Below are 24324 nucleotides of genomic sequence, written 5' to 3' on the forward strand. Positions count from 1 at the left end.
TCACTCAATAAATAACTTTCACATCATTCTCTCAAAGAGCCTCACAGCAATCTGGAGCAGGCAAGAGACAGAATCTTCACCTAGAAAACGTGATAATTAGCTGGGACCCATCCAGGTCCCAGGAGGAGATGAGGATGCATGGGGACTTAGGTGAGCTTGGCCACCTGCTAGGTTCCTATCATTAGATGCAGTTAAGATTAGCACCTGTCCCATTTTATGGATGAGTAAACTGAGTTCAGGGAGGTGATGAGCTTCCTCTCGTGTTACACAGCCTGCAAGCGGCTGAGAGGTAGAATTCCAACTCTAGATTCTTGCCAGCACACTCTCGTGGCTTCTCCAGACACACCAGAACTCCTCCAAGAGCTGGGGCATCTGTCCAGAGGAAAGCTCAGGCCCCCGCTGGTTAATCCTCCAGGGGTTCCTCAATAGGACGAGCCAGACCAGGAGCCTGGGTGCGGTGGGAAGAGGCCGCCGGCCGGTCTGGGGCGGACAGGTGTTCCGCAGGGTCGGGACCCACCCCGGCAGCACGGACTGCCCCCTCCGCCAGCCCCCGGCTCCCCAAATGCAAATCGCTGCTTTGCCTGGGCCTGGGGCCAGGCGCGGGGGCCCTGCCAGGGGGCGTGGCCCGCGGCCCCCGCCCGCCGCGCGGCGTGCTCACCTGGGGAGTGTGGCAATCCCGTCGCGCCGAGTGCTGCCCGGGCGGCCGCGAGCGAGCAGCGGAGCGCGCGACGGCGGCGGCGACGGCTCCGGCGGCGGCTCCCGCGGCGGTGGCGGCCGGGGACAGAAGGCAGGAGACCCTGGCTTCCCCTGGGGCCCGGCTGGGGCAGACGCGAGGGGCCTGGGGGGAAGCTGGCTTTGGCCCCGCCTGGGGCAGGATGGTGAATCTGGAACCCATGCACCCAGGTGAGGGGCGGAGGGCGCGAGCTCTGACAGGTGTCCCTGCGTGCGGGAGGGGACGAAGGACAGGGGCGCCGCTCTCAGGGGTGTTGTTCCCCTGCGGCCAGGTGAGGGCGGTGTGGACAGCGGGTCACCCGGGGCGGGCGGGCGCCTGGAACGTCTGGGGGATTGGGGGGAAGAATGCGGGTAGAAGCTACAGCCTAGGGGTGTCAGGGCTTCTGAAGGCTCGCAGCACCCCAAGAGCCACAGCTATGTGGGACCTGAGCGTGCTGGGCTGTCCTAGGCTCGGGGAAGTTGCCTTACTGTTCACTTACTGCAGAAGGGTGGCTCACTGGCTTAACCACGGGTGTGGACCTGGGAGTGCAAAAGTGAGGGAAGTACTTGTATCCACATGTTGGTGTTTGGTGTCCCCGGCATTTATATCAAGTAGAGGCCAAATGGACATTTGTGCCGTCTAGGGGTGCCTAGGAGAAGCGAACAGAGCTGGGCATTTACACAGGCACAACCCGGGCAGCTGGTACAACGCACCTATATTGATTAGGGCTTACGGAAGTACGTCTGGTGAATATCAGAGGGGAGTCTACCTGTCCTCAGGTATGTTGGGAGAGGAGGTGGAGCAGACCCCATGAAGGTGTGCCTGCTCCCCAGCTCTGTGGATCTAGGTGGTGTTACAGGCTGGTGCACGGCGGGGTTGGGGAGTCCGTGTGCAGGGGCTGGGCCGGAGCTCTGTGGGACCCCACCGGAGGAGTAGCCTGCTCAGGGGCCTGTGGGAAGTCCTTCCATCTCTTTGTCTGAGAGGGGATGTGAGAGATACATCAGCAGTGGGTGCATGGCAGCGGAGACCCAGGGGTACCCAGTTCCTGTGTTCTTTGTTCCATGTCCCATAGATTTAGATTCCAAGCTCTCCTCTCCCCAGGAGTGGGAACCTAGGCCATAGAAATACTCTTCTGGGAGTCAGTTTCCCCTGCCTGAAAGGTCTGTGAGCACGGAGTGAACCAGGGCCCTCTCCATTCACCCCGCTGATCCCTCCTTCCCCATCCGGGGGAGGACAGGGGCTCCTAATACCAGAGGCTGGACTTGGTGTTGGAGTGGGGCTTCTGGAGGTCTGAGGGCCTGAGCAGAGAAGGACTCCAGGTGAAGAAAGCTGAGCCTGGTTTGGCCATTTCAAACCAGCGACTTGCCTCTTAAAGGGGGCAGCACCCAATGCATGGCCTTTATTAAGAACTTCAGGGCTGTTGGTGGAATTTTGTTACCTGCTCTTCTTTCTGGAGGAAGCAATTTTCAAGACCCAACCCAAGGAGCACGGCAGGCTAGAGTCTGGCCTTTTCCTGGAGCGGCCAGTCCTGAAATCAAGCAGCAGTGGTTGCACAGGGGAGACCCAGGGACCCCAGTTTCCCCAGACGTAGTCCTGATGTGGCTGAGAGAAAGCCAGCTGACAGGGAGGTGTTAACTCTGAGTGGATCCCTGGGCACCAGGACGTGCCAGGAAGGGCTCAGTGAGGCGGAAGGAGCCATCCAACTGGGTATCATCCAATGTTTGGGGAAAGTCCATTTCCAGATCCTGAAGCACCAGTATGGAGCTGGACGTGGCCAGGAGCCTATCCTGGGCTCTCGTTCCTCCACTTCCCACCAAGAAGGCCTCAGCACACATGGGGAGCAAGACCTCAGGAAGATCAGAGACTTCCTGGGGGTTTTCCACCTCGTTGTCTTCTAGAGGCTCCTTCTCTGGGGGAAGTGGGAGGAGGGGGGACCCTGCAACCCAGCAGGGAGGCCGTCTGAGGGTGAAGAGGATCTTGCCGAGAGCCCTAGAGGGTGAGGCTGAGGTGAGGAGGCCGAGCCCTCCTTGCCTGGCCTGGGAGAAAGCTCCAGGCTGATGCTTATCAGAAGCCCGGCACCTCCCCCAGCCCTGTCCCCGCAGGCAGACACCGAGGGGTGATTAAGCTAAACCTGAGGGGCACTGCCTCCTCAGGTGGGGTCTGCGTCTACTCGGTGTGGGCAACCTGAGTCATCTCTCTACAGCTGCTTCCTGCCACTCCCCAGCCCACTTCTTCAGCCTGTCTCCCCTTGGGGCTGTCCAGCCTCCCTGTGAGGTTTCTTGGCCCCTCTGTGGTGTCCGGTTCCCCTTCGACAGCACCTCAAAGGGATCGCTCAGTTTGGGACTTTCTGTGAAGCCTCTCTGACTGGGTCTCCATTTGAGGGTTCCCTTTGCTGGGTCTTCTCAGTGGGCTTCTTACTCCAAGGTCATCTTTTTAGGGTCCTTCAATGAGGGCCCTGCTGTGGGGTCTCTGAGGGAGGGTCCATCTATGGAGTGTCTCCTTGTGGGACCCTCTCTCGGATCTCTCAGTTCAGGATCCTCTTTGCGGAAACTTGGTCTCTCTCTCTCTTTTTTAAAATTATTTATATATTTATTTGGCTGCATTGGGTCTTAGTTGTGGCACTCAGGGCCTTTCATTGCAGAACATGGACTCTCTAGTCGTGTGCAGGCTTAGTTGCTCCACCGCATGTGGGATCTTAGTTCCCTGGCCAGGGATCGAACTCGTGCTCCCTGCATTGCAAGGTGGATTCTTTTATTTATATATATATATATATACATATATATATATATATATATACATACACACACACACACGCATACACACACACAATAAATTTATATGTAATGAATAAATATATAATAAATTATATATATATAAATATATAATATAATATTTAATATAAATATATATATATATAGTTCCACCTAAAACTATCACAACATTTTTAATTGTCTATACTCCTATATATATAGGAGTATAGGCAATTAAAAATGTGATAGTTTCAGGTGGACAGCAGAGGTTCAGCATGTATACACATGTATCCATTGCTCCCCTCCCATCCAGGCTGGCAAGACGGATTCTTAACCACTGGACCACCAGGAAAATCCTGAAATCTGGTCTCTTTTGAACCCTATTTTTCCCCTCCCAGTGGTCCTGTGTCCTGTGGGTACTTTATAAACAGCACTTGCCCTTCGAATCCCCAGTCTGAGCCCTTGTGGATTCCTCCTCCATTGATTTACTACAAGAGTTTGGGGTGGGGTGTGGGCTACCCTGAAGCTCCCCACCTAGCAGCTCCGTTGGCATGTCAGCCCCTGTGCCAGCCCATCTTTTCACTCAGATAACCTGGGTGCCAGCTGTGATCCAGGTCTGCCTGGGGCCTCAGCACTTTGTGTTTTGTAGAGCGCCTCTCCTTCGACTCAAACACTCGAGCATGAATGAGGTCACCAGACAGGGGGGCACCCCAGCCAAAGAGGGGCTCCTCCCTCCCAGGCCCCATACAGGTGGAGGGGTAGACAAGAGTCAGACAGAAGGCTTCCCTGGGGGTGCAGCTAAGAACCTGCCTGCCAGTGCAGGGGACAGGGATTTGATACCTGGTCCACGAAGATCCGGTAACTAAACTCGTGTACCCCACCCACTGAAGTCCACTCGCCTTAGAGCCTGTGCTCCTCAACAAGAGAAGCCACCACAACGAGAAGCCTGCACAGCCGGCAACTAGAGAGCAGTACCCACTTTCCGAAAGTAGAGAAATTTGATGCGCAGCAACAAAGACCAGTGTAGCCAGAAAAAAAAAAAAAGGAATCAAAAACCTCAGGCAGAAGAGACAGAAGAGACAGTGGAATTCAGCCTAAGGGGGACACTCAGTTAGTCCCAGGGCACCTCTTGTTTTGCCCCTTTTCTCACTGTGAGCTGTTCCCCATCAGGGTTGGGAAAGAAGATTCAAGTCTCACAGACTGATACCAGTTACGGCTCGGGACCCCAGGGTCCTTCCAAGGTCTCATGAGAGGATGTGCATTTCTCCTGAAGTAGAGGTGAGGGTTGACTCCTCCACAGCAGAGTTGGAAACATGGCTAGCTTAGAAGTAGGAGGGTGGGCCCCTTGAATTGCCTCTGGGAGAAGTGCCCCCAGCAGTGGGTGTGGGAGGGAGAAGTCAGGAGGAGCTCCAGTCCCTTCCGAAGAGTTGAAGATGGACCGTAGGAGAGAGGGGAGTGGACCTTTTGCTTTCCCAGCATCGCCTGGGCCCGGGATGTCCAGGACACTGTGGGCACTGAGCCTGCAGCCTGGGGAAGTGCTGCCCCTCAGACTCTGCTCCTATAGGTTCACACACACATCCTGGTTCACCAATGTGTCAGGAGGGGCTGCTGCTGGGTCATGCCAGGGCATCAGGAGGGCAAGGCCGGCAGCCAACACCTTGCCCCAGCTTCAGAGAATGACGGCGCCAGTGAGGCAGATGAGGGGCTGTCTGGTATCTGGGTTCTTACACAGAGCAGCTGAGCCTCCCCAGGGAAGGGAGTGATGGCAAGGAGCCTACTCAGTGCCAACTGAGATAAGAACAGCACAGAAGCCCGGCCCCACCCCACACCTCCCCCACTCACCTCCGGCAAGTGTTGTCCGACAGGCAAAGGGTTACGGCGTCTCAGGGAGTTTCGGTGTTGGCCCATTTTTAGGCTGAGACCCAAGAGCTCATTCCGCCCATCAGCCTCAACCTCCTACCCAACAGGAACAGGCTCTCAGTATCTTAGCATCCTATGGCACTCAAGAGCTTTTACAGATCATCTCAGCCTGCCCCTCCATGCAGACCCACATCTCTGTCCGATCCCGAAGTATCACAATGTCGCTCCCATGATGGATACGTTGAACAAGTAGATGTCCTGGTAGAGTGTGGAGCCTTTGACTCCTTCAAAAGTTTTTTTTCGATATGATTAGGACTTCCTTTTATGCTAATTTAAAAGTTCAGAGAGATGGCTTTTGGATAGATTTAAAGATGGTGCAGGGAATGGGTTTTGGAGGAGAGTCTGCGTTATAGGCATAAAATTATGGTTGAGCTAAAAAGTTACCCTTCTTAAATGTCAGAAGTTTGGAATAAGTTGATTCAGAATACTTGGTTATCATCCCAGCCTTACTACTACTTAAACTCTTCCTGTGCCCATGAGCGTTTTTCTAATGAAGTCAGAATTTGGAGAATGCAGATGCCTTCCCAGGTAAAGGACAAATTACGATAATGCTGAGACAGAAAACCAAAGCTGTTTATTGTAATGGGAGAAGGGGACCCCCATTGAAGCTTAAGTATCCAGTTAGTTCACTCATTTATCACAGCTTTCTGTGTGCCAAGTGCTGTGCCAGGCTGTTTTCATTCAAAATCTTACTTGCTCATCACAATAATTCTGGGGAGTATCATTCTTTTCTTTTCTTTTTTAGCTGAGAAAACAGGTTCACATGTGTGGCCAGGGTTCCCCCTGCTAGTTAGGATGGCACTGGGATTAAATCCAGGGCTGTCTGTCTGCTGTCAAAATCTGTGCTCTGAATTCCCAGGACTGCTGAAGCAGGTTTAAAAGCCCAATGAGGGTGAGAACTCACCCCCCTCCCACCCGCTTCCTCGTCAGTCTCTGGTTTTTTCTCAGCACTGTTGAGAATCCCTATGGGGGAGTGTGACTGAGCCTGTTTGTGGTAGGCAATGCCCAGCTCAAGGGTGGGACTTCATTGGTGGGACAAAGCAAAGCCTGTTTCCCACTGGAGCAGAAAATGAGGACTAGCAGAAGTCCTTTGCAGGTGTGTCCAGGTGGCCCACCCTAGTTATGCTGATGCATGGCAGACTATACAGAAAGTTTCAAACTGCAGCAGGAAGAACTTTGGTTAAGCTCGCGAAATGCTTTCTCAAGTGTCATGCGCTGAGAAGGGTGGCCAGTGTGGTTGCAGGGTTTCCCCTAGAGGTCTGTAACCACACAGGACAGCATGGATGTCTGAGGCAGGCTTACGGAGCTCCACTTATTCATCTGGGAGTGGTCACTTAGGCTGATCTCAAAAATACTCCTCAAACTACAGCAGCTCCTAAGGTTGCTTACCCCTACCCCTGCTGCTGGGGTGTTCCAAGGTCTGGAAAGCCTTGCGACTCCCCATCTCTGTCTTGCTTGGCGTGACAGTCACCCCTTCTACATTGCAGTCACTGCTACCCCTGGGACCACAATTTAAGTCTCTGCCAGAGCCACACACGTCATTGCCCTAAACTAAATAAATAAATGAGTTTCTTCCCGCTTTTCCCCCTGGGGGAGGTCCACCCTTCTCCCTCATCCTGATCCTCTCCAGACCTCAGGCATCCAGACTGCCAACTGCTTGATTACCTGATGCAAATGAAGATGGCCTGCTTACCCGACATTGGCTGGGGAGCTGGGTATGCAAATTGGCTCACCCAGACTTTATCAGATTTGAAAGAGTTAAAATGCTGCCCCAGAGAAGAGGGTGGGGGTAAGGTGGGTGGGTGGGTGGGGAGTCAACCCAATTTGAATAAAATATTCTTCTGTCTTTAAGGGCTTCAGTATTTGAGTGGTTTAATAAGGAGAGGAGTCTAGAGAACGAGAGTTAGTTCAAAGTTACATCTTTCCTTCTCTCTGTGCACCCTGGAGGGGACTTAGGGGCCTCTTAGGTAGTGGCAGCTGTCTGTTGTGGGTAAATGTTTAATTTATTGAAATGAAGCAGGGCAGACAGGCCAGACCAGAAGCACTTGGGGACTGAGACAGGGGGCTTGTGTAGGTCTTCTCTCGCTGTGGGGCACTGACCCAGTCACCACCCCTCTCTTACTAAGAACTGAAAATGCTGAATGAGTAGGAGAGAAGGTAAGGATTCCCAGAGAGGGCCACACAGATACTAGGGTTTGATCCCTAGACAGTGGGCTGGCCTCTGAGAATCAAACAGAGAACAGAGGCAGAAGGGCAGGCCTTGGTTCAAGCGTACTCTTACCTCCCAGGTTAGATTTATTATAGTGGGGGTTGGGGGCAGGATGCGAGATGGATTTCTTATGCTGCTTTAAAAATTACTTACATTCTCCAGATGCCAAATGAAGTGAGGATGAAGAATGGGAGACATTCTCCCCCATGCTCCACCCACCCTCTGTTGTACCCTTCCCCTTGTTTAAATTTTTACCAGCTGAGCCAGGCGATGGAAAGTAGTGGCAACGAATGATACAAAGTGGGAGAGACCCTACAGTAGCCGGAAGAGGGGGGAAAGGAGGCTAGCCTGAGAGAAGAGTATATGTGTCCCCAAGCTTATGAATATTCTAATAGTTGTACGTTCAGGAATCAGGAATTTGAAAGTCTGATGGTTGTTGTAATTACACATTCATCTTCACTGTTTAGTTACAGCCACATATGTCAAAGCGAGAAAAATTGTGACCTGTTATTAAAATCGGTTGTGTTTTCCCTGCAGATATAAAGATGAGTGGGGACGTAGCAGATTCTACAGATGCTCGAAGTGCTCTCAGCCAGGTGGAGACAGGTAAGGGTCTTCTCTTCTGGGGACAGAGACAGAAAAGCAAGGGTGGGAGAGGGTTATTGGAATTCATCGAATAATGAATCTCTTATTCATTTCTTGTATCCTTTCTGGCTTGGTCTTTCAGCCAATCAGACCCAAAGGCTGAGTCAGGAAGCGAAGAGGTTCCCTAGAGATGTGGGTATGACCCTTTGAACAGTAGACATTGGTCTACAGTAGAACAAAGTCTCTGGAACGAGGCCTTAGATCCTTAGAAACAAACAAGTTAGGGAGGAGATTCACTTCTTCTCCCCCCGCCTTTTTTTTGTGCCTGCACTGTGCAGCATATGGGATCATTAGTCCCCGTACCAGGGATCAAACCCACTCTCTGCTGTGGAAGCTTGGCATCAAACCACTGGACCCCCAGGAAAGTTCCGAGATTCACTTCTTCATTTGCCATTCCAAGACCCCTAGAAACAGCAGGCTGTGTTCCCAGCTGCTACTGGCTGACGGAAGGCAGAACCTGTCTTTGGTAAATGGGAACTAAGGCCTTTTAACCCCAGATTTCTCAATAATCCTACTCAAGGATCTAACCAAAGAGGCCCATGTACAAGTGTTTGTCTTCCAAATTACATGCATGTGGGTGGTAAATAGACCCAGAAAGGAAGGCTTAGTGCCTGGAGATGATTTTGCTTTGTGAATAAGAGAAAGAGAACAGAAAAGAATTGAGAAGAAAGTTTCATAGCTCCCTGCTTTTAACTCTGTCATCCTTACTTTGAAAGCTCCATATAATTAAAAAGAACTTAAAGAAAGATGAGTATAAATTGTAACACCACCAAATAACTTTAATAGCATCCCAACAAGACCTCAATTAGTCTTTCATCTAGATCATTAGAGGCGTAAAAATTAGAAGTGGAAGAGAATCGATGTCCCCCAGAGCTAAAATCTTTTCCCAAGTCTTCAGGTGCAGTCTCATTCCATTCTTTTTTTTTTTTTTAGTATTTATTTATTTGGCTGCACTGGATCTTAGTTGTGGTACATGGATCCCACGGGTTCTGTAGGCTAGGCGGGCTGGCTTAGTGGCCTTGTGGCGTATGAGATCTTAGCTCCCAGACCAGAGATGGAACCCATGTCCCCTGCATTAGAAGGCAGATTCCTAACTACTAGACCACCAGGGAAGTCCCAGTCTAGTTCCATTCTTAAAGCTAAAAGGCTCCGGATCAGGGACAAGAAAACTGAGAGTCTTGTGGAGGCATCTGTAGGATATATTTCCCATAAACTTTCCTGCCCACCCCGCTCCCCAGTTTAGTATTGATACTGTCTGTCTGCACAGGTGGTGGCACAGGTTTTATGTTTTGCTTTGTGTCTAGGGACAGTTAAGTTAGGAGAGGGTGGGCCAGTTGCAACCATTTGCCAATTGATTTATTAGCTGAGAATGTGTTACTATAGGGTCTATGGAATGGGGCATCTTTTCTTCCCAGTTGTGAAGAAAATTGCCTTTTATCTCCAGAACTCAAGCAAGGCTTTCAAATGAGTTCTCCTGAAGAGTATCAGGCCTGTCTCTGTTCTGAACACTTCCCTAGAAAAAGGAGAGTCCAGAAGCCTTGTTTCAGGGAAGCTGGGCCACCCTCCCCCTGTAGCAGGCTGGCTGGAGCCAACTCTGCTCATCTGGGCCGAGTATATTGTCCCAGGTATGTGAGGACACAGTTAAGAGAATGTCCATATGGATGGAAGAGTGCACTTAGCAGGCTAGCTCTGGGGCCCTGTTATTAGTTATGGGACCAAGTCAAGGTGCCTGTGTCGGGAGTGAGAAGGACCTATAACAAAACCCTGAAAAGTGAGCCAGGAGGTGGAGGGAGTTCAGATCCTGAGTAGGGATTGGTTGTTTAGTTGTTCAGTTGTGTCTGACTCTTCGCAACCCAGTGGACTGTAGCCCTCCAGGCTTCTCTGTCCACGTGATTTCCCAGGCAAGAATACTGGAGTGGGTTGCCATTTCCTTTTCCAGGGGATCTTCCCAACCCAGAGATCGAACCCAAGGCAAATTCTTTACTGCTGAGCTACCAGGGAAGTAAAGAATCCGCCTGCCAATGCAGGAGCTACAGGAGACGCAGGTTCGATTCCTGGTCAGGAAGATCCCCTGGAGAAGGGAATGGCAACCCACTCCGGTATTCTTGCCAGGATAATTCCGTGGACAGAAGAGCCTGGCAGGCTACAGCCCATAGTGTCCCAAAGAGTCAGACATGACTGAGTGGGGTTAGGAAGGTTTATTTTCTATAGGCCATCTCCATGGTTCTGGCCTCCTGTCTGGGAGTGTAGGAGCTCGCACAGACTAGGTTGTAGGTCCAAGAATCTGAACATAAACTGGATCTTTCAAATACAACTGTCATCCCAGTGACTGTCAGTTCAAAATGTGACCTTAGACCAGTTTGCTTCCCCAAGAGGCAGGAACAGATGACCTTCGATGAGTATGGATTTAGAATCAAACAGATGTAGGGTAAAGAAAACAGCTTTCCTGCTTACTGGTTGTGTGATCTGATAAGTTAATTTAATTTCATCTTTTTCTCTTTTTTATTAAATTTATTTTTGTCCATTGATTTGGCTGCACTTAGTTGATTAGTTGATTATTGATTAGTTGTAGCATGTGGGATCTAGTTCCCAGGGACTGAACTCAGGCCCCCTGGGTTGGGAACATGGAGTTATAACCACTGGACCACCAGGGAAGTCCCAGTTCATCTCTTTTAAAGGGGACAATTAATGTCCATCCTTAGAGAGTAGGTTGAGAGCTGAGATGTTTAAAGCCATTAGCACAGTTATGACAGCTGTGGCCATCATTTCCTCGAATGGCATCATCAAGGTCTTGTGATTCTGGGGTCTTCCCTGGTAGTTAGCAGTTGGAGCTCTGAGTTTTCACTGCAAGAGGCATGGGTTCAATCTTTGGTGGGGGAACTAAGATCCCACACGCCATGAGCCTGACCAAAAAAAAAAAAAAAGATGCAACGTATATAACGAACCTTTCTGCTAAGCGTTTTGGGGCTGCAGGTAGCTCGAGTGCCCTCACCCCTTCACTCAGGCCTCGAGGGTCAACCCTAGATATTGATTTTGCTCCTTTCTTCCACCACTCAGGGAAGAATTCTGTATGCGTCCTACACTCCAAGGAGACCCGTTAGTCCATGTTGTCTGGAACACCTCTAACCCCAGACCCTTCACTTTTAGGGGCTCAGCTTGGTAGCTGGTAGCATCCATGCTTGAGTGATTGTCAAATTACTGCATGTTTTTAAGGGCAAGAAAAAAAGAGGTAGCTAATTAAAGTAACCAAACTTCCTGGAAAGTCGTTCTGACTCATTTTTTATGAAGGAAAGCTCATGGTGAGTCACAGTGGTTACCAACCTGGTTTAATGGCTTCCTTTGGATTTTTGAAAGGCGGATTACCCTTCCAGGCAGTGCATGAATTAAGGGGTAGTTTGTCTCTGGGTTTTAAAGGAACTATAAACAAGGGTGACCTAGAAAGCCCCAGCTCCCAGAGAACACCCTTGGTGTTGTGTGAAATCCCCAAGGGGCACATGGTGGGAGCTGAGAAAGGGAAGTGAATTTCCCTTTCACCCTGGCCAGACCGACATAGGAGAGCGTTCTCGGGTCCAGACACAGACCTCCCCGGCTGGTAGAGACCTGGCAAGGCTGCTCATCCTTCTCTTCCCTGCCATCTGGGCAGACAGGTAAATGCAGAGTGTCTTTGTGACAGCATGAAGGACCAGAGAAAGCTCCCGATCCCTGTCCAGCGCTGTTTCCACACCGCCCAGAAGACCAGAGCCGAGCTGTTTCTATTGTAGCTGTTTTGTCCCTCAGTCGTGTCTTGACTCTTTGTGACCCTGTGGACTATAGCCCACTAGTCTCCTTCTGTTCATGGGATCTTCCCAGGCAAGAAATACTGGAGTGGGCTGCTGTTGCCTTCTCCAAAGCTGGTTCTAGACTTCTAAACTTTTCTGAATCCCTCCTTTGAATCCCTGTTTTTACTTTTCCTTCGTTCTTAAGCTGACATCATATACATTTTTTTTTTCTGTTCTCACTTGAGTGGTTGATAAGAAAATAAGATTACCCACACTTCAAAAGCCCCTGGCTCTGTACTGACCAACCCCAAGCACCCACGCAGCTGACCCTATGACTTTTGACCACACCGATCATGATGTAGCTTCCAACACAGGAGAGGACAGATGGGGTGGTCTTGGGAAGAGGAAGATAAAGGCCAGTCACATCCACGGAGCTTCCTTCCCGTGCCCAGGCCCATGGAGCCAGCTGTAACTACATCACCTCATCTCATTCTTACAATCCACGTTTTTATCAGTGAGGAAATCGTGACTCAGAATGAGAAACTAACTAGCCCAGGATCGCACAGTTTCTAACCAGGAATCAAGTCGGGCCTGCCTGACTCAGGCTATTAACTCCCTGCAGATTACTGGGCAAGTGTTCCCTACCTGGATGTTGATTTTCCTCCCCATTAAGGAGGATTTGGGGGCTTCTCAGTGTAAAGAATCAGACAGGTGAGGAGGGTTGTGGATCCCTGGGATGGGAAGACCCCCTGGAGTAGGAAAAGACACCCCACTGCAGTATTCTTGCCTGGGAAAAATCCCATGGACAGCGGAGCCTAGCAGGGCACAGTCCACAGGGTTGCAAAGAGTCGGACATGACTGAGCGACTAAATAACAGCAACAAAGGAGGGTTCGGGGCTGGATAATCTTTAAGGGCTGGATTTTTAAAGATGTGTACGCAGCTCTGCTTTTCAAAAATCTCATTCATCGGTTCGCACACCCACGTGCTGTGTTTGTGTGTGGGCCTCCTCAGGCCCGAGCTGCCTGTGCACCCCATCACCTGCCTCAGCCCCTACATCCCCTCTCGGCCCACTCTCCTCTGACTCCTCCAGCTGCCTTGCTGAGTTCAGGCTCCGATCTCTCCTCTGACCTCGCTGGCAGGTCCCCTTGTGTCAGAACCTGGGTTCAGAAAGATGAAGAAACAGTCCCTGTCTTCAAGGAGCTTTTCTCCGGGACTTCAAGGCGGAGTGGGTAACAGGGCCAACTTGTGTCTGCCAGGAACAAACATTTGGCCTTTACAACAGTTCTGTGCAGCTAGATGGCACCATCCCACTTTGCCGATGGGGAAATTGAGGCTGGTTAGCAAATTTCCCCAAGATTCTGAATCTAGCAATTGACATAATTAAACCTGGGTCTTTCTAGTGACTTTTTAAAAAAGAATAATTTTATTTACTTACTTACTTTTGGCTGTGCTGGGTCTTCGTTGCTGCACAGGCTTTTCCCTGGTTGTGGAGAGTGAGGGCCACTCTCTAGTTGTGATGTGTGGGCTTCTCAGCGTGGTGGCTTTTCTTGCTGCAGAGCACAGGCTCTAGGGCGTGCGGACTTCAGTAGTAGCGGCTCGTGGGCTCAGTAGTTGCGGCTCTCTTTCTACTGACTTTTCACCTAAAGAAGGTGGTGGGAAGACCGGAGACCTTCACGGGGAACAAGGGACAGATGACGCAAGAGAGTGACGGCATCAGAGAGATGCTAAAACGATGGCGGGTGGCTCCAGCCAAAGGGGCCAGAGGGGAGCCAAGCCCCTGCTGGGGGCTGGGGGGGCAGTCTCTTCCAAGAGGTGGAAGCCTTGTCTGCTGCCAAAAGGTGCTTGCTGGGAAAGAGAGAGAAAGAGCTGGGGTCCACTCACTCCCTTTGGTGAAGTGTGGAGGGTGAGGATCTGGCCTCAGAGAGAAGTGTCTCCTCTCTTCTCTCATTCAGCCTTACCAACGTACCGGCCCCAGCTCCTCACAGTCTGCAGGCTCAGCTGTCATCAGTGGGGTGAGGAGATTGCAGACCCAGATGTCACTGGAGCAGATGCCTTGGCACTCTGTCCTGCTCAGAGATCTGGAAAGGAAGAACTCCGTGAGGGCAGCCCATGGGGAGGAGAAGGGGGACAGGAAGAAAAGAGGGCAGGGACTGGACTTCATCAGTCATGCCTTCCTTTCGCCCTTCTCCGCTTCAGTCACTTATCTGTGAGATGAAACTGCTCACTGTGTCGCATTCTCCAGAAGGACCAGCCAGGCAAGTTAGCTGTGTGGGGTCCCTTTGCAGAAAATCTCTCCTCACTTAAATCTGGGAACTTTTTTTTTTTAATAATTAATTTGTATTGGAGTATCATTGCTTTACAATGTTGTGTTCGTTTCTGCTGTTCAGCAAAGTGAGTCAGCTATACACATACATATATCCCCTCTTTTTTGGATTTCTCTCCCATTCAGGTCACCACAGAGCACTGAGTAAAGTTCCCTGTGCTGTACAGTAGGTTCGCATTCAGTTCAGTTCAGTCGCTTGGTCGTGTCCAACTCTTTGAGACCCCATGGACTGCAGCAGGCCAGGCTTCCCTGTCCAGCACCAACTCCCGGAGCTTACTCAAACTCATGTCTATCGAGTCAGTGATGCCATCCAACCAGCTCATCCTTTGTCAACCCCTTCTCCTCCCGCCTTCAATCTTTCCCAGCATCAGGGTCTTTATAGTGAGTCAGTTCTTCACATCAGGTAGCCAAATTATTGGCGTTTCAGCTTCAGCATCAGTCCTTCCAATGAATATTCAGGATTGATTTCCTTTAGGATAGACTGGCTGGATGTCCTTGCTGTCTAAGAGACTCTCAAGAGTCTTCTCAAACACCACAGTTCAAAAGCATCAATTCTTTTGCGCTGAGCTTTCTTTATAGTCCAGCTCTCACATCCATATGTAACTACTCGAAAAACCATAGCTTTGACTAGATGGACATTTGTCGGCAAAGTAATGTCTCTGCTTTACTGTCTAGATTGCTGTCTAGATTGATCATAGCTTTCCTTCGAAGGAGCAAGCGTCTTTTAATTTCATGGCTGCAGTCACCATCTGCAGTGATTTTGGAGCCCCCCAAAATAAAGTCTTTCACTGTTTCCACTGTTTCCCCATCTATTTGCCATGAAGTGATGGGACCAGATGCCATGATCTTAGTTTTCTGAATGTTGAGTTTTAAGCCAACTTTTTCACTCTCCTCTTTCACTTTCATCAAGAGGCTCTTTAGTTCTTCTTAGCTTTCTGCCATAAGGGTGGTGTCATCTGCATATCTGAGGTTATTGATATTTCTCCTGGCAATCTTGATTCCAGCTTGTGCTTCATCCAGCCCGGCATTTCACATGATGTACTCTGCATAGAAGTTAAATAAGCAAGGTGACAATACACAGCCCTAACATACTCCTTTCCCAATTTTGAACCAGTCTGTTGTTCCATGTCCTGTTCTAACTGTTGCTTCCTGACCTGCATACAGATTTCTCATGAGGCAGGTCAGGTGGTCTGGTATTCCCATCGCTTGAAGAATTTTCCACAGTTTGTTGTGATCCACACAGTAAAAGGCTTTGACATAGTCAATAAAGCAGAAGCAGATATTTTTCTGGAACTCTCTTACTTTTTCGATGATCCAAGAGATGTTGGCAATTTGATCTCTGGTTCCTCTGCCTTTTCTAAATCCAGCTTGAACATCTGGAATTTCCTGGTTCACATACTGTTGAAGCCTGGCTTGGAGAATTTTGAGCATTACTTTGCTAGCGTGTGAGATGAGTGCAATTGTGCGATAGTTTGAACATTCTTTGGGATTGGAATGAAAACGGAACTTTTCTAGTCCTGTGGCCACTGCTGGTTCTCATGAGTTATGTTAAATCTGACAGCTTTCTGCATGGTTTTAAGAAGCAATGGACACAATTATATAGGAGAGCCTGGAGAGGTTAGTGATTCTCATAAAAGCCCAAAGAAAGAATGAGGAACTGATTCAGGACGAGAAATCCCATCTCAATTTGTTTATTCCTGGGATCTCACTGTCTCCACCCTACTGCGTCCCCAAGAAAAAGTCTGAGGATAAAGAAACTACAGCTTATTGCAACCAAGAGATGCACTTCCAGGCAGAAGACTCTGGAGATGTGTATGGTTTTTAACCCAAATGTTTATGCAATAAAACTGTTCTTTCAATGACACAGAGGACAGCCGGGGTCTAGGAAGTACCTGGGGTGAGGTGAGACTTGGGGAAAGGTGCGCAAGAGTCTCCTCTTGATAGCTCTTCCTAATGAGGCATGGGGGTAAATACACACTCACATGCACGCCTTTTATGATTAAATGACAGAGTAGGTGTGAAAGCACTTTGCAAAGTGTCTGTCACCATACAAATATAATCCATCATTAGGTTGATAATTATTGGAAACATTCAGGAGACAAGATAAAGAAAGCTCTGTCACTTAGCAGTGTGGGACCAGTCTGCTGGTGCCCTAGGCCTGAGTTTCCTTGTCACAATATGGGGAGGAGAGGGCTGGCTGCAGGAATAAAGTGAAGGGAATGGGCCAGGTGGGCTCTACGACTCAAGCCCAGGGACTCTGGTCCCGTGCCTTAGTCTGAACCTACTCTGTCCCTTACCTCTCTGGAGGAGAAAAAGGAAGTCACGGCCCCTGCAGATGTCCAGGGGGAACTGACAAATTCCTGGGGAGGCCAGGATTCTGAGAGGGAATCTCATTCATGCCTCACTCTTCCTTTGCAGATGTTTCAAATCTGTCCCCGGAAAATGAAAGAATCTGTTGTTCTTAGAGCTGTTTTCCCATTTATCATCCATCCTTAAGAAAAGCTAACCCCACCATTTCTCTTGGCCACCTATCCTTACTGGATGCAATTCTCAGGGTCTGAAAGTCCTTATCTCTTGCCTACGACCCTCTTGCTGCAGTAAAAGCCCCATGCCTCTTGTTCTGGCCTTCCACAAGTGGCTTCCGTCTCACCGTGTTGCCAGTTTCTGTGGCCGGGAGATTAGGAGGTACTCAGTCACCATCCAGGCTTCCTACTGTGGCCATGTGTGCTGGAGACCTCAGGAGAGCAGCCTGTGGTGTCGGGAGGTATCTGCCTCCAGCACACGAGAACCTCAGCAAATAAAACAGCTACTCCAGCAGCTCACACCTGTGCTGCACAGCTCACAGGCACTTTCTCACCGTCTAGTCCCAAATCCAACCCTACAGGGCAGAACCATGCTGCTCAGATGATAGGTGGCTGGGCCAGTCCTGCCGGGGACCTGTCCCTCTTCCTTTCTGGGGTCCCTTGAAGGATGTACCCCTCTCCCTGCCCAAGCAGCCCTGAAGCGCTTGGACCTCCTTTTCTCTTCGATCTAAGAGGGAGTAAAGTGAGGTGGCCACGTTGGGGGCCGTCAGTATGTAGTCTTTTGTTATCCTGGTTTCATCAGTGGTCATTCCTTAGGGCACCGTTTCTTAAATAATGTGGGTTGCAGGACCAGTCATTTTATTTCTGGTCAGTCACAGACCAGTCTGCAGTCCCACCATCCATGACTGGTAATGCAGCTTATACCCACCGTACACATTCAATAGGACCCAAGCTGGTCTACACCACATCCACAGAGAGTGCTCACTAATCATGTGCTCCGGGTGCTGCGAGCATTTCTAAATTCTGACTCTCTGTGTTTGGATGCATCTGGTCTCAGACTTCAGTGAACAAGTCAGACCAGCCTGGTTGTGGGACCACATTTGGAGGTGCCTTAGAGGATAAGGATGTGTCCAAGAATGCCCGTTTCCTTTGGCCTCCCATGGGCAATGGATATATCTTATGGGCTTCTGAGCATCCCTCCTGCTTCCACTGTGGCTATTGTGGGGGCAGTGATAGGGAGATCCAGCAGGGGAGGTAGGCCCAGGCAGTCCTGTGCTGTCAGGAGTGGAATGACACCACAGACACACACACACTCCTGAGCAGTGTCCAGAGGCTCAACTCAACACTGTAGCTTCTGGGTTGGATCCCTGCATTAAGGCACCTAAACTGCAGCCTCACTTCTCAAGCTGTGAGTAGATTCTTTTGGTCTCTTGGCGCTACTTTGCTCCTCAAGAAACAATTAGGGCAGTGAACACCTGGTGTGCAAAAGTGCTCAGCAAGTGGAAAAGGAATTTGCAGAGAAATGAGCAGCCAAATTAGAGTAAAGTCTGAGGGCTTGAGGCCTTCCCTAGTGGCTCAGATGGTAAAGAATCTGCCTGCCAATGTAGGAGACCCAGGTTCCAGCCCTGCTTCGGGAAGATCCCCTGGAGGAGGGCATGGCAACCCGCTCCAGTATTCTTGCCTGGAGAATCCCATGGGCAGAGGAGCCTGGCGGGCTACAGTCCATGGGGTCACACAGAGTCGGACACAACTGAAGCGACTTAGCATGCACGACTGGGGTAACAGCAGGGCCCTGGGAGTCTCAGGGAGGGCAGGCCTTTGTGCCAAGCCAGGAACGTGAGAAACAGAGCGGCGGGCATCTCCCAAAAAAGCAGTAGTGCAGTTGACTCAAAAAATAATAGGTGTTAATTTGCATGGCATTTTACATACGCCCTGCTTTCCATTCCTACCGCTGGAGAGGCATGGCCGAAACCCCCCAGGTCTGTCCTCTCCTGTCACCCCCTCTAGGAGCATCGCTGTGTCCTCCAGGCTCCAGAACTTTCACCACCCAGCCCATCCTTAAATTAGGCCAACCTGGGGAAAAAAACAGCAGTGGGCCTCGCTTGGGTGTGCAGGGTCCAGATTTGCACTAGAGAAGCAAGCAGGTGGCCTGGTAGGTCTGGGACCCTTTGGGCACCTCGGTGAGGGGCGCCCCACTTGCCTGCGGTGGCTACAGTGAGGCCTACTTGGTAGGCAGGGGGCTTGCCCACCCCACCTACTTGGACTGGGGAGAGGAACAAAAAAATCTAAGCCGGGGAGCCCAGAGAGGTGTCACCCAAAGGAGAGGAAACCCAATGGTTGCCATGACGATGGGGACTGGTGCCTGATTTGCATAGGGCAATGATTTCCATACTGCAGGGTGGATTTCCATATCCCTGCCTCAAAGCCTGTTGGGGCCAGAAGCGGGAGAGGGGAGAGGTTATTTGAAATTCAAATGAGGGTGATTAAGGTTTTCTTGAGGAGGGAAGCGTGGACAAAAGGGGTTAAGCCAGCTGGGAAACGTCTGCTCAGGGCTCCAAGATATCAAAGGGAGGTGGCTGCTCTGGGCTGGCCTCTCCTACCCCTGTCTCTGTCCCCTCACCCCCTCACCACAGGCCCCTGGAGGCTGAGGGTGGTTGTCTGGGCCGGGTATTTGTGGCCTCGGCCTCCCAGGAGAAACAGCTAGGTCTTTATTCCCCTCCTGTCCCAGACTCAGTTTACCTCCCAGGGTCCTAAAAGATGCTTGGATTCTTAAAAACCATTGAGTGAGTTAATGAGTTCTAGTTCTGGGCTTAGGCCTGCCACCCTCTGCTGACAACAGATTGGTCATCTCAGTTTTTGTATCAGTGAAACTGGAGAAGCAGTCTGCACCTCCTTGTCCGACTGAGGAGATGTGAGGAGACAGGCATTCTGGAATCATCTCTGCCATGAACCTGTGCCAAAAAATCACCTCTGTCTTCAGGCCCTGAGTCTGTGCATTGGACGAAGGATCTGAACTTGAGGGTCTCTGATATCACTTCCGGTTCTAAGATGCTGAAGTCTGTGAGTACATGATTGATCCTATGTGCTCACCGGTTGTTATTTGTAAGATGTGGGTTGCTGCACCCCTGGTTCCTCTAATGTGTTAGGAACGGCAGCCCTGTCCCCCAGCTCACCAAGGTGCAGGCCATAAATGCAGTGACTTTGGAGCCAGAGTCTGTATTTGAATCCCAGCTTCTCTACTTACTAGTTATAGGACCTTGAGGTGGTTACTTAATGTCTCAGCTCAGTTTCCTAGACTGTAAAACGGGGGTAATAGTAGACATGGGTCTCATAGGGTTCCAGTGAAAACTGAATAAGCCAACATCTGTAAAGGACTTAAAGTAGAGCTTGAGTGAGTGAAAGTTGCTCAGGCGTGTCTGACTCTTTGCAACCCCATGAACTATACAGTCCATGGCATTCTCTAGGCCAGAATACTGGAGTGGGTAGCCTTTCCCTTCTCCAGGGGATCTTCCCAACCCAGGGATCGAACCCAGGTCTTCCACATTGCAAACAGTTCTTTGCCAGCTGAGCCACAGGGGAAACCCAAGAATGCTAGAGTGGGTAGCCTATCCCTTCTCCAGCAGCTCTTCCTGACCCAGGAATTGAACTGGGGTCTCCTGCATTGCAGATGGATTCTTCACCAACTGAGCTAACAGGGAAGCCTCTAGAGCGGAGCCTGCCATACGTAATACAATACAGGAATGCTATTTGCCAGTGTTAGTATCAGAAAGACAAATTGTCCACACGATGGAGCAGTGACCCAATCGAGGGACCCTCTGTTAGGAATATGGGCTGTCTCCTGAATGGACCTACCTGTGAATTCATTCACTTGTGGCCCACACACTGTCACAGCCACCTGTGCTTGGGAATGGGAAGCATACGTCAACGAAGGGCCCTCAAACAAACTGACATAAGGCAATCCAGAAATGGCTGGAAGGAGGGGAAAGAACTAGTGCCAAGACCCCTCCTCCCCACACCCAGTGCTTAGAGATGTGACAGATTCAAGGAGGCTGCTGCTGCTGCTGCTGCTAAGTCCCTTCAGTCGTGTCCAACTCTGTGAGACCCCATAGACGGCAGCCCACCAGGCTACCCCGTCCCTGGGATTCTCAAGGCAAGAACACTGGAGTGGGTTGCCATTTCCTTCTCCAGTGCTTGAAAGTGAAAAGACTAGAAGACGTTTATAGTTCTGGAACTCTAAAGGTCTTTTTTCCTTCTCAGGTTTCTGCAACAATTCCATTTTTTGTTTTCATTTGGAGATAGATAGTACAAAAACTGTGGTGTAGTCAGTCTTGGCTGGTGGACAGATGTGGGCTTGAGTTTCTACTTGACAAGTTACTAATCAGTAACCTTGGGCCAGGTTGATTAGCCTCTCTGAGCCTCAGTTTTCCTCATCTGTGAAATGGGATAATAAGAGCACCAACTCGTGGGGTGATGATGAGGATTAAATGCTGTCCTGTATATAAAATGTTTAATACAAAGCTTGGTGCATAGTAAATGCTCAATAAATGCCAACTATTAATTAATCCCTGTTATTTGAAAACAGTGTTCTCTTGCCAAAATGTTTGAAAATTCTCTGGTCTAGTCCTATTCTCGTATTTTATGGGGAAAGAGACTGGGGTCAGAAAAAGGAGAATGATTTTTCCAAGGTCACAGCAGAGAACTGAGATCCCTGTTTCTTTAGAAGTCTTTCCCTACCCTAGAGGTAGTCCTCTGTCCTTCGTTTTTTTTATTGTTTCTTTGGACAAAGCCTCATCTCTCCCCATCACCTGTCCCTCAGAAGTGGCCGCTCCGACGCTTGGAACAGGGGCCCCAGAAGGGAAGGAAGAGGCATGACACAGGGTGAGCACAGGGCATGGTGTCTGGTTCCAGAGGACATTGGCAGGCCTCACTGTCTCTGAGCCTCAAGTTTCTTCACTGGTGAAGTAGGCGTTCTGGAATCTCTGGCCCTGTGGACCTCACAGGTAGGCGAGGCTCTCTTAAGGATGTGAAACGAAAGTGTACTGCCCAGAAAGGAACAAACCCAGTTCAAGTCCCCAAGACCCATGCTTGTTGGCCAGCCCATGGGCCCTGCCTCCAGAGCTGAGAGAGCAGATTTCCATCCCTCCAGGTTGGGCTCCATGACCCAGCCTCAGTTTCCTTATCTGTAAAACGAGTTGTAAGGCGGGAGCATGTCTGTGGCAGCTGAAGGAAGTGTGAGTTGTTCTACAAATGTGAGATAGCATCTTCCGTCTAAGCTTTCCCACCGCACACGTGCCCCTTGGAGCCACACAAAGGACATCTGTGTGCCTGTGTGAAGCCCAGAGACCCGCTGCGTCTATGCAGCGTCTCTTAGCAACCTTAAACCTCTTCCCCTCTCAGAACTCAGGGTGGAGTGGGCTGGGGGCTGGTCTGGAGGAGACCTTTAGGGAACCCCTTGACTGTGGTCAGAAGGCAAGTTCGAGCGTCAAAGCTGGGGTTCTGTTCCTGCTTTGCCTGCATTACCTGTGTGGCTTTCGCTCATCACTCATCCTGTCTGGGACTCAGTCTCCTCACCTGTCAGTGGTGAGTGCAGCACCGGGCGTCTGTGTGATCCTGTTCAGCACAAAAAGTGCTGATAGAAAAACAGCAGCCAAGGCACTTCTCTGATCTGTGCCCAGAACCCTGGGTTTCCTTAACAAAGTTTTTCCTTTCAAGTTGGATTTTTATTGTTTTCCAGGGTCAAGGGATGATGAGTGGAGACTGGGCTGGGGATCCTGGCCCTTTGACCCCATTCCAGGCCAGGGCCCGAGTCCCTAGTCTCTTTTTACGGGAACCTGACACATCTGCCCGCATGCTCCTTCAGCTCCTCTGATCACACTGCCCACTTTGGGCCTCAGTGTGTGGCCAGCAGAAAGTGGGGGTCCCAGGAGTCCCCTCTATAGCTCAGACTGAGAGGAAATGAGGATTCTATTTCCTAAAAAATTAGAAGACCTTGGGGAGGAGCCTTTCATGTATCAAAGAATGACAACAAATTATAAAGGGAAGCCAGAGGAGGCTGGGCCTCCGTTTTAGCAAAGGTGGAGGAGTGGGCACCCTCTGTCCATGGTCACCCGGACCCATGCCCCTGACATCTGTGAGAAGGGCCTGGAGAGCAAGGCTTTGTACAATGGCACAGGTGGAGAAAGTCACTGGGACACTCACAGGCCATGTCGCAAGGAAGCCCTTGGCGACACCAGTTGGGTTTACTCTGCCATTCTAGAGAAGAAGCTTTAAATCATGAAAATCTACAGGGAGTCAGAGCTGGAGGGACCCTGGAAGATCTTCCTGTCCTGGGGTAGCAAGTGGGTTTCTTCAGGAGAGCCACTTCTGATCATCGCTGGTGGTCGCTATGCACTGAGTTTAGGAGAAGGAAGTGAATACAGCGGGTCATCAGTGATGTCTGCCCAGGGCATGTCTCCCTCGCTGCACCTTTGCACCTGCTATCCACAGCTGAGACCATTCAGCCGGTGGAGAACTGCAGCTCTGATCTCCCATCCCGTAAGCCAGCATTCTTCCCCCAGCCCATCAAGGTCCTCCCGTGTCCTGTTCTTCAGGTGCCTTCAGGGGCCAGCCTCAGTTTCCTTTGAAACGGAGAAATGCCAAGGCGTTTCTTTGCTCCCACGAAGAAAGTGGCATGAATACAGACAGAATTTTTGGTTATAGTATGTAATGGAAATTGAAAGCTATGGAGATCAAGCAACTTGCCCAAAGTCCAGCAGAAAATAGCCTTTGAAGTAACCCTCGGGCTCAGTTTACCGTGTGTTCTCTGTACAGAACTCTGGCCATTAGGCCACAGTGCCCAGTTCCTTGGAGGAATCTCAAATAACAAAAAAGGTAGGCTTGGTGTCTGTGGGGTCCTGGGAAAAACTGTTTTGACTGGTTAGAATGACTTCACTGGGAAGTCTCTTGGTTTGCTCTGGTGGCTACCTGCCCAGGAGGGCCTCCAAAGGTGCTGGTTATTTTAATCATTGCTATCCCAGGAAGTGCTAATACATTGCCAAGTAGTCATAAAGTGACAGGGGAAGTCTTACTGGGTTTACCTGGGAGTGGAGCTGGTGAGAAGAGAAGCAGCCCAGAAATGGGAGCGTTTCAGCCTCCTTGCAGAACGCTCCCTGTGTGTTTATCAGGCAAGAGTGAAAAATCCTGCTGGAACAGTTCTCCACTCCTGTGCTTCCACCTCCCTTACCCAGAGAATTGCTCCCCAGGCAAGCTCATACCCCAGTGCTGCCAAAGCATGCAAATCAGTGGGCCTGTAGCACTGTGGCTCAGAGGTGGGAACGCGGAGGGCTGGCCAGCTCCTCCTGTCTCCGTCTCGACAGGGGTCTTTGCAGGTGTCTGGGACTGCTGATCTGGTGTTCACCAGATGCCACGGAGGAGGGACAGAGATGGAAGTTGCCTTGCCCGCTGTGTTCCTCCTATAGACAGATCCTTGACCTTTCTCACTGGGACTCTGTTGAGTATTACTCCATCCTGGTCTAAGGAGATTCTATCCAGAACCCTGGTGTTCCCCACCGATTCAAGATGCCTTTTACCCTCTTTTCATCACTGACTATACGTGTGGTACTCAGTTGTGTCCAACTCTTTGTGACCCCATGGATTGTAGCCCACCAGGCTCCTCTGTCCATGGAATTCTCCAGCCAAGAATACTGGAGTGGATAGCCATTCCC

At 50.4% G+C, this 24324-nt stretch overlaps 1 protein-coding gene across 1 annotated transcript in view; it reads left to right on the forward strand.

Annotated features, from left to right (window-relative positions):
* The first annotated feature begins 782 nt into the window (after nt 1–782).
* Nucleotides 783–24324, forward strand: part of POU2F3 (POU class 2 homeobox 3) — a 90639-nt gene continuing 67097 nt past the window's right edge. The window contains exons 1-2 of the mRNA XM_061440603.1: nt 783–903; nt 8129–8197. Coding sequence (XP_061296587.1) covers nt 876–903; nt 8129–8197 — 97 coding nt within the window. The 5' untranslated portion in view covers nt 783–875. The remainder of the gene's footprint in view (nt 904–8128; nt 8198–24324) is intronic.

Source organism: Bos javanicus, chromosome 15 (assembly GCF_032452875.1).
Source record: "Bos javanicus breed banteng chromosome 15, ARS-OSU_banteng_1.0, whole genome shotgun sequence".
NCBI lineage: Eukaryota > Metazoa > Chordata > Mammalia > Artiodactyla > Bovidae > Bos > Bos javanicus.